This window comes from Phyllostomus hastatus, unplaced genomic scaffold, assembly GCF_019186645.2.
Source record: "Phyllostomus hastatus isolate PE091 unplaced genomic scaffold, TTU_PhHast_1.1 phas_contig_495, whole genome shotgun sequence".
Lineage (NCBI taxonomy): Eukaryota > Metazoa > Chordata > Mammalia > Chiroptera > Phyllostomidae > Phyllostomus > Phyllostomus hastatus.
Genome location: NW_025333895.1, coordinates 4,648,775 through 4,663,102, shown reverse-complemented (window position 1 = coordinate 4,663,102; position 14,328 = coordinate 4,648,775). Strand labels below are relative to the sequence as shown.

At 53.2% G+C, this 14,328-nt stretch overlaps 1 protein-coding gene across 9 annotated transcripts in view; it reads right to left on the bottom strand.

Moving 5' to 3' along the window:
- SPTAN1 (spectrin alpha, non-erythrocytic 1) overlaps positions 1-14,069 on the bottom strand; it is a 57,613-nt gene extending 43,544 nt beyond the window's left edge. For 3 of the 9 annotated variants that reach the window (XM_045846187.1, XM_045846189.1, XM_045846190.1), the window contains exons 1-3: positions 13,885-14,069; positions 3,403-3,642; positions 2,205-2,330 (exon numbers count right to left, since the gene is read on the bottom strand). In XM_045846187.1, the coding sequence (XP_045702143.1) occupies positions 2,205-2,330; positions 3,403-3,639 (363 nt within the window). In that variant the 5' untranslated portion in view covers positions 3,640-3,642; positions 13,885-14,069. Of the gene's footprint in view, positions 1-2,204; positions 2,331-3,402; positions 3,643-11,120; positions 11,146-13,884 lie in introns of those variants that run through there. The other 6 variants (XM_045846192.1, XM_045846193.1, XM_045846194.1 and 3 more) reach the window with 4 other exon arrangements.
- Positions 14,070-14,328: the final 259 nt, after the last annotated feature.

Sequence of the window (14,328 nt, the reverse complement as noted above, 5' to 3'; positions counted from 1 at the left end):
GCACGGGAGCCCTCTGCGCAAATTAGTCTGTAGGAGAAAGCTGAGAAAACCTCCCCCTCGGGTCAGCCGTCAGTTAGTTTCCCACAGACCCCGTTTTCACGCCCGCAGTGGCAAGCCGGGGCCGGCCTGCCCCAGGCCCGGAACAACTCGCCCATTCCCGGGTGCCGGGCCTCGCGGTCACCGCAGGGTGTGCGTGCAGCCTCGCAAGCTGCCGCTGCTCGGTGGCGTGCGTGGGCAGACGGGCAGAGGCATGGAGAAACGCTCGGGAAGCTGGCAGCGCGGGGGAGGAATCCTGGCCAGGACTCAGGCAGGTTTGCCAATGGGGCATCAGCGAGCAGCCAGCGCCCCCGGAGCAGCAGCGGACGGAAGCCCTTCTCCCCGGTGAATGGGGCTGCCCGGCAGGGACAGGGCCAGGGGGCCGTGGGGACTGGAGAAGCAGATCAAGGGGAAACTCTAGGGGAGGTCTACACGAGTGAAATGCAGGTTGGAAAAATACAGCAGATACTGGGGACGAGGGACAGAGAACGGACTGAAGTGCCAGTTCGGTCACCTCCAAGCTGTGTGAATTCGGGGGACTCAAACCGGTATGAGCTATGGTTTCTGCCCCTCTTAGACTACAGGGGTAACGGCTGCCTTGTGGGCTTGTAGTGGAGGTCAGAGAAGCCCCAGGAGGGTGCTGGCACGTAACAGCTACCAACAGCACCGGCAAACAGTAGCTAACAGCACCGTTAAATGCTGCTTTAAGAAGATCCCTCAACAGGGAAGAGGTTACTCACTAACAGACCCAAATGAAGGGAGGGTGAGTCGTGAGGTTGGGTCGGGTCCCCCCACCCCAGCTTAACTGACAAAGCCAACACTCGACCAACTTCTCACATTCTCCCCTGTGCTGGGTTTTAATTCGACAGAGCAGCAGCCCCTTCATTCTGGGCAAACGACTGCTACCGAGAAAACGAGCATGCTGATTCATCTCTTGTAAGGAGTATACAAAACAGCAGGATATGGCAGATAAATACTTGTGTTCAATTACAGAGACACACGTACTACGTTAGCCAAACAGATTAAATATAATTAAACAAGTGGTCACATAGCATATAAAATTTACTTTTATTTCCTATCTACAATCACTACTAGTAATAGTTAATTATTAATAATAAGCTTAGGCCTGGCTGGCGTAGCTCAGTGGATTGAGTGCGGGCTGCGAACCAAAGTGTCACAGGTTCGATCCCCAGTCAGGGCACATGCCTGGGTTGCAGACCACAGCCCCCAGCAACCGCACATTGATGTCTCTCTCTCTCTCTCTCTAACTCCCTCCCTTCCCTCTTTAAAAATAAAATGGGTAAAATCTTAAAAAATAATAATAATAAGCTTAGGGCTAATGTCACGTCTTCGCTATGAGACTGTGGAGTGTACCAGAGCGAGAGAGACAGTGCGTGTTCACTGCTGACAGCCCCCAGACCAGAACGTGAGGGGAAGGGAACCCCCGGTGGGGGGGGGGGGGCCGCGGGTCAGGGAAGAGTGCGGGATGAAAGTGTTCTGGCCGGGGCCTGAGACTGCAGCTTCTACCTGCACCTTCAGGACTGGCTGCACAGGTCAAGGACTGAAAAGGTCACAGCAGAGAAGGATCAGTTCCGGCCCCAGCTCCGGCGGGCTGGCCCCCAGACCGGCTGACCAGAGTCTGAGGGCTCCTGCTTCAAAGTCTGCCACGCCACTTGGTCACCGCCCAACAGGTGCCACGGGTCGTTCCTGACAGCTGGACCTTTCACTGGCGCTGGCTACAGCTCAGTGACCCCCGAGACCCAGGGCGCGAGCTTGCCAATAGGGAACTTCCGTCAGTGTCTGTGCTTAATAATCCTCCTTATCTTTGCATCCTGACCCCTAAACTCACCGATTTCCTGAATATGCTCTTCCCATCTAATTACCAACTGTAAATGTTAATAGTTTAATTTACACAAACGTCTTTGAAGTACCTTCACACTCTCTGATTTGTTTTACAAAAAGAATGTTCACTTCCTCACTTGTTTATATTCATAGCGAATCATCACAGTACAAAGGCAGGATGTGGGTAACTCCCTTAGGGAACTTCAGAAAATTCTTGGAAAACCTAGAGAAGTCTCTCTCTTTAGGAACCCAAATCTACACGTAAGCGTTCACCCCTACCAACCAGACAGAGGAAGGCCCCCGCCCCTACCAGCAGCTCCCCTTACCCGTATGGTTTCGGACGCAAAATGCCCTTCGGAGATCATCAGGTTCCCGGTCTCGTCCAGCTTCACGATGGCGCCCGAGTTCGCCTGCACCTCGGCTTCGAAGGCTTGGTGCTTCTGAAGCTTGCCCTGTTGGGGGGCCGGCAGTGAGCCACGGAGTCGGCCACTCGGCGTCATCCTGTCGTGCCCACCCCGCAACCGCACCTCCTCTAATCACGGACACCTCACCCAGCATCGCACCCACCCCCTGCCCGCTCAGCTACTCAAACACTCTGACTGCAGCTGCACTGGCCCCCTGAGAGCCTGGCCACCGAGGACCACCGACTGTGCAGATGACAAGAAGCTGCACAATATCCTAATGTGACTGTCCACCAGGAAATCAACCTTCGTGAGGACGTCCGATCCCTCCCAGAAACACAGAACACACTGACGGTCCTCTTAGCGTGTAGTGTCACCCTCGGACAAGCCGGCCACATGCACTCCTGACCCGGTGTTTTCGGCTTGTTTCAGAAGCCACGCTCTAGCCCTGGCTGGCGTGGCTCAGTGGATTGAGCACGGGCTGCGAACCAAAGTGTCGCAGGTTCGATTCCCAGTCAGGGTACATGCCTGGGTTGCAGGCCATGACCCCCAGCAACTGCACATTGATGTTTCTCTCTTTCTCTCTCTCTCTCTCTCTCTCTCCCCCCCTCCCTTCCCTCTCTAAAAATAAATAAATAAAATCTTTAAAAAAAAAAGCCACGCTCTCCGATGAATTTAATTCGATGCACTCCGTTTCTCAATGCCTCTTTTTCAATCAGGCACCGAGCTGCCAAGGGCCTGCCAGGCACCTACACCAGCCCTCGCCACTTCCTCTCCTCGGATGACGTTGACACGTGTAGTAAGAACGGCCGTGAGCCCAGCTACTGCTCCGTTTGCTAAAAAGTCTTTCCCCGAAAATCAGTGAGAGGAAGGGCTCTTTTCTCCAGACAGCTTTACTGAGGTACAGTTCACACCATAAAATTAACTTGTCTTATGGACAAGTCAATGCTTTTTAAAGGCTTTGCTTTTGCTAGGGAGTTAGTCCTTTCTTATGTCTGATCTATGTTCTTCTTGACGCCCCTTCTCCCAAGGTCATAGTAAATGACTTCCTTGGTATACCCTTTTAAGCAGAGACACCTGAGCTCGTGAATCTTGGCTCGAATCTCAGGGAGGTCGCACGCACCTGCAGGTTGGTCGGGTCTTTGTAATTCTCGTCGGACGCGATCTGCAGTTTCTCCTGGATCCATTTCTCTAGCTCCTCGGCATCTCTTTGGAAGAACTGGAACCGATAGGAATCTTCAAGCTTCTGTCGCCTGAGGGTCGAGAGCTCCTTGAAGCGGTGGTACCTGTCCAGGACCTGCTGCCGCCTCTCCTGGATGTCCTCCGCGGTTTCCAGCACCTTGACCCCGCTCGGGTCCATTTTCTGGAAAGAAAGAACACCCTGGGGTGAGCATAAGGCGCCAACAGAGATGTGACGGAACGAGCCCCTCCGGAGGAAAGGAAAGCATGACCAGACAGCCCCGGCAGACCCGTGAGTGGGGAAGGGGGCTTCTTCTCGGGGTCTCACAGTGGAACCCGGCCCCGCTCCTTCGTGCAAGGTCACTGCCCACGCCCCCCAACACCTGCCCACGTGGGTCCCACAGAGGATGCCTAACCAATGTGGCGCTGAGACCAGACGAAACGGTGACCAGGACTATGTTCTGTCCTGTCCATTCTGTAAGACCTTTGAGAAGAATTCAGAGGAAATGCTTGCTGTCTGTGGTCCTCTAAGAGTTACTGAGAAATCCATTCAAGAGTCCTTTCGTCTGGTCTGTGTACTTTGTTACGTGGAGATTAAGTAGAACCTATTCTTACCTAAGTCAGCTTTTCTGTCTTTCTAGATCTCGGCCCGTTATTCAGTGAAATAAAGGAAATGACTACGAGTACCTGAGCCCTGCCGTCAATAACCAACAGAATTTTCCCGGCTGCTTCCTCAGCCACGCCCACCTGTCAGTCCCGCAGGTCCCCCTGGGGCTCCCAGGGAGCCTGGGCAGTGTGGGCTTAGTTCCATCTGAGGTGCAGAGTTAAAAGAAAATCACGGTGTGACTTAAAAACAAACCAAAACGGTGCTTAACTCTGCATCCTGCGTTAGGCCTCCCTGTTATCGTGCAAAGCAAGGAGACCACATTAAGTTCGGCATCAACTTCAAGCTCACCGCAACTGCAGGCTAACCAGGTAGGTGGCACTTGCCCGTTTAACACTCAGTCTGCCACAATACGAGACCCTCGGGTTTCTGGACAATTTCGCCAAACTGTAATGTCAAAAAGAGACTCTGACCTATTTATGGGAGGAAGCCAGGAGACGCCACCTGCTCTTATCGGGAATACGCCGCTTTATCCTCTAATCGAGGAAGCGTCACGGAGGACAGCAGGTACAGACGGACGCGGACGAGCTTCCAGGCTGGTCTGTAACCCAGGACCTCGCCCAGGCCACCGTCCGTCCGCTCTGGGCCGCCACTTCCCAGAACGACTGACGCTGGCAGGGGAGAGGGCCCGGTCCCCAGGCCCTTCCAGTTCTGAAGTTACGTTCTGCAGGGGGGTTCTGAGAGCTGGAAAAGCAGCCGACCAGAAAAGCTACTGGCCTCTCCGGCTCCCATCCTGTCGTTTATTCAGACAGGGTATGAACCCTGTTACCCGGGCAACCTCTGAGCGCTCTTCCCAACTGGCCGGGGCCAGCTGCTGGCAAAGGACAAGCAGGCTACAGGGGTCAGGCACCCCCCCCCACCCGGCCCCGCCCGCTTCCAGCTCCGGGCACACGGCGCTGCTGAGATGGGGGCCGAGTCCACCCGTGACGGAACTACGTCCCTAGGACGGAGACCACGAAGTGATCCAGCCGCATTACCGTTCCTTCCGAATGGTTCCCCGTGTATTTCCCAGTGATTTCTGTTGTGCTGTTGTTCCCCCACACGCCCGATTTATTTATTTATTTGACTATAAAAAGGAACGTGTTCTTTGCCGTGTCACACCCACCCACGCTTTAAAGCCCCCCGTTACAGTTCTCTGCTGAGAGAGGCAAGAACTGGCCCATTTCGGCAGGCCCCTCGCTCTGGCCCAGCACGCCCGACTGGTGTCTCACTCATACCCCCTACCCTCCGGGCATGTGGGAATAGTCCTTCTCCTCCCAAACCCGGTTCTCTTGAAAGACACCACACCACCTGCACAGGCTTGCCTCTGTCTAGAATGTTCCTGGTCCCGTCTCTGTCTGGAAAACTCCTGTTTACTCCTCGACACCCAGCTGGGGTGATCAAGCGGCAGGACCTGCCCCCTTACTGGGCCGTACGCACTGCCCCCCCCTTCCCCCGGCCTCGGCGTCAATCACGTTCTTCTAAAGTGCCTGTGCGCACCGCCCACAGTGCAGTCAGCCTGCGTGGTCTGGTCCCTGAGTCCCGATTTCCAGCACACACAGGCCGGTAAGAAATGTTTGGTTGGATGAGATCAAGAGCATGCACAGCCCCCAATTTATTTTCAAAGAGCGGGGGAGAGCTCAACAGTCCACCCGGGTTTCATTTGTTCACGTAGTCAAACTGGAATTCCACCCAGGGAAACGCTGGATTCGTCACAAGAGTCGCAAAGGGAGGAAGGGCAACCTTGAAAAACTAAAGGGTCTCTTCCGGATGAAGTTTCTGTAATAGTAGGGAATTACTATTTACTATTTTACTATTACTATTTTACTATTTTACTATTTACTATTACTATTTTCTGTCCTCTGTAATAGTAGGGAATTATGCCCTGGCTGGTGTGGCTCAGTGGATTGAGTGCTGGCCTGTGGACCAGAAGGTTGCCAGTTCGATTCCCAGGCAGGGCACATGCCTGGGTTGTGGGCCAGGTCCCCAGCTGGGGGCGTGCAAGAGGCAACGGTTGGAAGTATCTCCTGCACATCGATGTTTCCTTCTTTCCCCCTCCCTTCCTCTCTTTCTAAAAATAAATATATAAACCTTTGGGGGGAAAAAACAAAAAGGGAATTACAACAAGGCAGCTCTGGTTCACGCTGCTGCCCGAAGTTATCTGCCTCTGTCAGAGAAGACTGACTCCTGCCTGACGAGGGCACCGTCGTCACCTGCCCCGTCCACCAGAACGGACACTTGACCCCTCTCGCTGCCCTGCGCCATCTGCTCCAGTTCATCTCGCAGCAAACTCCCCAGCAACCCCAGGTTCCTGGCCTTGGGCGGGTGCGCCCCTCAGCTCACAGAGTCCCCTCTGCAGGACGGTTCTCTTCGCCCCCTCGCCAACACCACCATTTCATGCCTTCACCGCCCTCCAGGGGTACAGCTGCTCCCTCGGCCTCCCCGAGGTCCTGAACCACAAGGCCTCACTCCCTCCGTGCTGCTTCTGGGCACCATCACTTTCTGCCACGTCACTGCTGTTTTCTCCCTGCCGTTTTTATACGTTTTTTAGAGTTCCCAAGGGACTATAAAAAAAAACACGTGGTCAGCCCTGGCTGGCGTAGTTCAGTGGATTGAGCGCGGGCTAGGAACCAAAGTGTCCCAGGTTTGATTCCCAGCCAGGGTACATTCCTGGGTTGCAGGCCATGACCCCTAGCAACCGCACATTGATGTCTCTCTCTCTCTCTTTCTCCCTCCCTTCCCTCTCTAAAAAATAAATAAAATCTTAAAAAAAAACAAAACACGTGGTCTTACTCTCTGACCACAGAACTTGAGGCATATGAGACTCGATTACATTCTAAACTAGGAAATCGAGAAATGCTGTCCATTAAGTATACAGGACACAAGGTCACCTGCTCAGCAGGTGGGAGAGCCCAGGGTGACCCGGGACGGTCTGGTTCCCAGGCTAGCACGCTCGAACCGGCGGGGCCGGAAATAATGACCGGGGCTGGCCTAATCCTTATTGGTGGCTGTTTGGTTACTTATTAATTCCTTTCACTACCTCTTATCTTTCATGTCCCCACTTTGGAGGGAAAAAGAGAGGAGGAAGATATATTAATCATTAAAACACCTAAATCAGTTTTGTTTCTTTAAGAGACAGAACATTCTGACCCGGTGTAGCTCAGTTGGTTGGAGCGTCGTCCCCGTAAACCGGAAGCTCAGGAGTTTGGTTCCCGACCAGGGCAGGGCACGTGCCTGGATCGTGGGTTCTGTCCCCAGCCGGGGCGCATGCAGGAGGCAACTGATCCAAGTTTCTCTCCCTTTCTTTCTCCCTGCATTCCCCCTCCCTAAAATCTGTAAGAATGTCCTCCGGTGAGGATTTAAAAAAAAAAAAGACTGAATATTTCTACCTTCCTAAGTTAGTAAACAATTAAGGTTAAAAATGATTTATGAACTTCCCTTGTTCTCACCCCTCAGGAGAGTTAAAGTGGGAAACAGCAGGCAATTTTGTCTAATTTGCCGGCTTACAGAACTTCCTTGTAAGGAAACTTTCCGAGGGAGGTGAAGTTCTGTCTGGGACAGCGACCTCCCTGTACGGCGCTCCTGCGAGGTGTCTGTCCTCAGGTTAATGTCTCGTGTCTGTCCTGCCTCCTCACACCACAGGGTCCACTGCCTTTCTCAAGTCCTGCAGCTGCTACGGAAATTTCCATGAAACACACTGGGGAGCAGCCCTTCGTAATGGAAACAAGAACCCCCAACCTGCCACTGCAAAGGTTCCACCTGGGCAGCGCCCCTGCTTGGGTCCGGCTTGCCCATTTGCCCTCCCAATCCGGGGAGACAGACCGGCGAGGCCCTGCTGAAATTAACCAACCTAAAAGGCCCTCTTTGTCACCCCAGTGAAGTAGAACGAGTCAATTCTATACCAAGTGCTCTGGTCAGGCAATAATGGACTCTTCTTTCCTGCAGGGATCAGCTGACGTCAGGAGGTGGGAGCCCTGCCAAGCCACAGCTGGCCGCTGCGGGGAGCGGGGAGCGGGGCATCTGCAAGCCGTCAGCACTCTCCCACTGCCGCGGGCACGCAGAACTTCCGTCTGCCGATCACAGGGGCTCCCCGGTCACAGGTTAGTTAGTAAGAGTCCCGCCCCCCCAACCTGAACAGGAGCTGTCTCCACCTTACCTGTACCAGCTCCCCGTTTCTTTTTGCTATAAGGGTACTTCCACAGACCATGTCAAACACAGGAACATTTTCATATGACCAAGAACTGCTGCCACCCAAAGGTGCTTATGTAACCTCTCACCCAAAACTACGTGAGACAGTGAGTGGAACTGCTCGGGCTCTGCCGGTGCGCACCACGTTCCTCGGTGACAGAGGCGGGCTGCACGAACCCCACCCCTGCCCCCAAACAGGCAGCTGACTGATAAGGCGGATTCCACAGAGAACCTTCCTCGCCGTTCCCTGCCTTAATAGGATTGACGCCTCTGAAGAGCTAGAAGGGAAAACTTCAGGAACAAGTGCCATTAGAGACAATCACCAACCACAGCAGCCTACGTAGCCACCTATTCCTTGGACTGCCTGACACCCCGTGCTGACGTCCCAGGACCGCCGTCAACTGCCTGCCTGCTGACCTCCAGGCAGCAGGGCGGCCCTGACTTGGCCAGCCAGGCCCCTGCACACGGAGACCGCGGAGGGGAAATGAAGTGCTGATCGTATTCTCTGTGTGTTTAAGGACAGCTTCCCACTTAAGGTAGCCGAAGAAAAAGGTCATGTATTTGCAGATGCCGCTAGGCAAGGCTGGGGATACAGGCTAATTATAAATGCTGCAATGCAGCAGTCAAATGCTGGCTGCATCCTTCAGCAAGTCATGTGGACGGATCTCGGGGGACAGGGCAGGGACGGCAACCGTGTCCTCTCCTGTAATCAATACAGGGATCCTGCCAGCGTCCTCACAGGACTGCCAGAGCTCGGGGAAGGGACACGGGGGCCTAGTGACATGAAATCCGGGCTAGAAAGTTCTAGTTTAATCCAAAAATATAACACGTCTAAGAACGCCTCCTCACATCAAAACAAACGCACGCCCACTGCCAAAAGAAAAGGGAGGCCTGCTAAAGAAGCTGGACATTAATTAGTATCTTTGTCTTCTTAACAGATGCCAAGAGACGGCTGTCCGACGCGGTTCTCGGTACCTGGGGGATACTTAAACGCCTTCACCTAATCTGCAGGAGCTGGTTGCCCCGCTGCGCCAGGGGAGGTATCTGTCTCCTCTTCGGAGGGTGGGGAGAGGCCGTGGGTGGGACGCGCCCTGGGTTAGGCAACAGAAAAGACTGCAGACACAAACATTTGCAAGCCAAAGGCCAAAGCGTTTGGCCTCTGCAAACTCAGCGTCTGTAGTGAGTGGTTTCGGACACCTCACCCCGATCTGGGTGAGTGGGAGAATCCGGCCGCCAGCTCCCCCACGGAACTCGGGAGAGAGCAAAACCGTGGCGAAGAGGGAAGGAGTCGCTCTCTACAACGCAGCAACGGGACTGCAGGCATCTCAACGGGCTGAACGCACCGGATGCAGAGGCCTCGGGAATACTGCAAACCGAATTCGGGTTGCAGGCAGGACACGAGGTACACGGTTTTGCAAGGAAAGGGATTTTAGGAACCAACGGTATGAAGGGATCACTTGGCTCCGAGGGGAAATCCATAAACATTACCCAAAGCAAAAGGTCACAGAAACCCTTCGTCAGCTCTGTTTCATTGCTGGGTCAGAGCCCAAAGGTGCAGCACCGACAATGTCCCTTCTCCACGGCTCATGCGGCTAGTCTGCCACCAAATGTGACGTTTCCGCAGCAAGAGGACTTCACACCCAGGGACGCGGAAGGGGTCCCCCAGAGCAAACCACCAAAAAACTGGTCAGCCCTCCTGACACTTTTACACCAACTGAATCTCAGATCAAACCAATTAAAAAAAAAAAAAACAGCCTGGCTGCAGATTTTAGTGGCTATCTGCTGATAAGCAGAGAGGTAAAAATTACAGGAATTAAGAGATTTAACCATGAAAAACATATCTTTGTTTAAACCACATTCCAATCAGGATTGTGGATCTGCAGGTCAGCCTTCAACCGGATGCCTTCATTCCGACCCCTTAGCGGGATTCTGCAGAGGTGAGCAGGGACTCGGCTTAGGGAAGGCAAGAATCTCATGCTGCATTGCATCACAACTCAGAAACCAAGAGCGACGTTGGAAAAAGTTACTTCTGCATGCCCCCCCCGATTACTACCTTGCTACTATACTTACCTGTTAACCTGTGAAATTCAGATGTGAGGTATTTAAGTGCAAAACATTGTTACCAAGATTCAAAACAAGAGCAAAACAAGAGAACACTATAATGTGGCCCATTTTTATAAACCTCGTTTAAATATTAGCCAGTCTGGTTTATAAAAGCGCCTGCCTTGGGTTTATCACCCATAATCACTAGACATTTGCAAAGTTTGTGTTTCTCCTTGTAGAACAGCAAGGCATTAATTTTAAGCATTTTTCTTTTTGACAAATACTCAAAATCTATACATAGACACAATAGATATACAGCGAGCTTTTTTTTTTTTTTTAAGTAAAAAACGCAAGCTCCATTTCATTATAAGGATTGTGGCAGAAAAAAAACAAGTTAATGGAATGGAAACAGGAAACAAAAGTTTACAATACCTGCCAAATTTTAAAATACTATTTTGACTACGTTTCCAGATTTTTTCCCTCAAATATCTGAGATAATCAGGTTTAGTCCATTGGTTCTGAAGAACCAAGTAACCATCAATAAAAAGTAACCCAGCAAACGTTACATGCAAATGCCAGTAGGGTGATAAGAAATAATATATTCATGCCTTAAAGAGAGGAAGGTAAAAAACAAGGAGGCTTTGAAAATTTTAGAATTTGCTAAGACTTCTGTTCATAGAACACCAAAACCAAACGGGGGGAAAGAAAAACCAACCCTAACAGGAACCTTCACAGAAAAGGCATGCGGGCCGAGTTCTCCCCCCTCCCGTGGGGTCAGGCCATCCAACCTCTCGGGCACGACAGTGTCTTCACTGCAAACCAGGCAAAAGCGAAAAGGCAGCGCATTTCCTGCATGCTGGTCAAATACCTGGACTCTGCGCTTACGAAACGATGAGAACATGACGGAGGAATGCGGAGTCTAAAAGGGCGGGGGAGGGGAGGGGGGGGAAGCAAGATAACAGGCTCCTGAGGGCGAAGGAACAAAATCGTTTCAAAACGGAAAAAAAACAGATCCTTAAAAACACTTGAATACAGATAAGAATCAAATTTCAGATGATTCCCCCAGAGCCTTCTATTAATACATCCCACCGGGGATTTACCGTGTGGGAAGAGACCTGAGGTTTTCTGGTCCCAGCAGTTCCTATCTGTCTAAATAGGCTGCTGTGGCCAAGTCATCACAGCCCCTTTGGGCCTCAGTTTCCCCACTTTTCAAATAGAGTAATACTACTGAATATACTCTTTTAACACTAGAGTCCCAATGGACGGAAATTCCTAGGACTGGTTGATCCCTAAATCCCCTTCCATTCAGCCATAAAACAGCATAATTTCACGACATCATCAGAACCGAGAACTCAAGATCTGACTTGGGCCTAGTTTATAGGTCCAGGTCCACTTCCTCTGGAAGGTCCTTCCAGGTCCTATTTCCTGTTTAAAACAGTCGCAGGAGGAATATGCAAAATGGAAGGGCAGGGGCACCAGCCCATGGCCCGCAGTGCGTTCCTCCTGAATTCCTGGAGCCAGCATTTGCTACCAGGGCGCCGAATTCCAAATTCCTGCACCTACTCGCACCACAGCTGATGGACCACAGCTGATAACTGCAGCAGAGCCAGCTGCGTAACCAGCGGCGTCCTGGAATAGCCCAGAGGGCTGACTGGGAGGCGGGCCTCCTGGTGACTGTCCTCAGAGCAGGTTCAGCAATGACAGCACCGAGGACTCTGGCTGGTATCCATTTCTCAGGATGCGCAGTGGGCCCCTCCCCTTTGGGATGAAGGCAGGTAAGGAAAACGATTAAATGGAGAGAAGATTCTAACCCGGGGAACCACCTCGACCTGTTCATCAGATTGCCCGATGAGCTCGTCTTGGAGCCAGAGACAGATCAGATTCCCCCGATTATTAGATTACCACAGAACTCGACCACAGACCCAGGGCGTCTCGGAGAATGCTCCTGAGCCCAGCCAGAGCCGACGCGGAGAACGGCTTCCCACCTGTCCGGCCCACAGCCCAGCCCCCTTCCCTGTGCATCGCTCCGTCTAGGTCCCTGGACAACAGCTAACACACTTTGAGGGCCCTCTGAGTAATTAATTATCGGCCCAGTTACTAAAAAGGGCTTACTGTTCATTTCCTGCACAGAGGTCCTCGCTGCAGCACATTTTTTAAACTTTGACTTCAATCTGACCTTTCAAAATCTCAGGCATTCGCCACAACAACAGGGAAAGTAGATGACTGGTTTGCAGAGTTAGGACCTCGGCGCCACGGCTTCACGTGGCTGAGTGTTCCCACTGCTATTCTTAAGGTTTTTCTTTTCTGGCTGCAAGACACCCCCACCCTGCCATCTTTGATACATTCTGTTTCAGTAAGGTCTAATTGCTATGACAACGCAATTTCTCAACACGTTATGAAAATCCTTCATACGGTCTCTCTTCTGTTCTTCCCGAACAGCCATGATGGTAAATTTTTCTAAAATACCACGATGAAGACAGAACAAAGGGCCTACAGATCCCAGGATCTATTATATAAAAGAGACGTAATAAGGTGTTGCAGCGGTTCAAGCATCCTCTCAACCCAGCTTTCTGATCTGTTCGGGCTTTTAATTTAAAACATATCCAACCCTTACCCTTACCAAGCACTTTATTTAAAATATGCTTTTACCCCAGTACATCAAAGAGACTTTTAAACGCAATTTTCTTTGGGAAACACCTAATCAGATTCAGGGACGGGTTTCAGACAAAAGGCTGCTCTATCCTTCAACGCCGGCATGGCTGTACAATTTTTGACAAGTAATATACCTCCCTCGACTCGAAAAACACGGTCTCGGGGAAAAAAGAGTAACTAATCTATTAAGTTATTTGATTTCAGTCTCACACAAAGCAAGAGCCGCAGCTATCCGATTTTTACAAACAAATCACAACCGGGTTGGAAAGAAATGTTCATTATAAGGAAAAAAAAAAAGAGAGAGAGCAGCCTCGGGCCTTTCTGCATCCAGGGAAGGCCGAGAATCGCCGAACCGGATGAAATTAACGTCAGAGACCTTCACCTTAGGCTCTCGGCTCTTTCTCCTCCCAGGGGTAGGCCCGCACTGCTTGCAGGGATTTGGGAAAAGAAGCTGCAGAAGTCGCTCCCCACCCAGGGAAGAAACTGGGTGCGGTGGGGGAAGCGCTCTGCAGGAAGGAGAAAGGGGACCATGCCCACCAGGGAGCCCCCGCCCCACCTGCCGCAACCGGATGGGGCAGGGCGGGGCCGCGGCCGGGCTGGGGCTGGGGCTGGGGGCGGGGAGGGACCCGGCGGCCTCGCCACCCGCTCTGCCCAGTCAATGACATTCCAGCTGCAAACACCGGGACTCCGCCAGGCGGCTCCTCCGCAGCCCACGCGCCACCAGCCGGTCGCGACCGGCTCGCCCGGCTCCCCGCCCGCCTGAGGAAGCTGCAAGGCCGGCCAGGCTCACCTGTCCGCGCGCTAGCCCCGCCCCTCCCCGGGGGCGACACCGCTCCCCGCCCAGGGGTCGGCTGCCCTCCGGCCCGGCTTCCGCACGCGCTCCCCCGCTCCCTGTCTCACCGGTTCCTGCGGGTGAAAGCCGTGGGTGCGTGGGGCTGGGGGTTGCTGAGGGACCAACGATCCTCCGCGGCCTCTGCTCCTTGCCGTTCGCTCCGCAGCGGGTAGTGGCGGCGACGCGCGCGCCCCGCCTCTTTTATACGCGGCCACGCGCGTTCCGGCGGCGGGCGGGCGCGAGCGCGAGGGAGCGCCCGGGCAGGGAACGAGGGGCGGGGGCGAGCGCCGGCCGAGCAGAGGGGGCGGAGCTTCCACGGACTCGCTTCCCGAGCGTCTGACGGAAAGGGGCGAGCGTTCCCGGAAGGAGCCGAAGCGGCGGTGCAGGGGCCGAGAAGATTGCGGGTGCGCGGCGGAGGATGGGAACGGAGGGCGCGCGCGACGGATGGGGAGTGTCGATGGTGCAGTGGAGTCTCTGCCTCCGCCCAGGCCGGCCGAGATGCTCCATCCGCC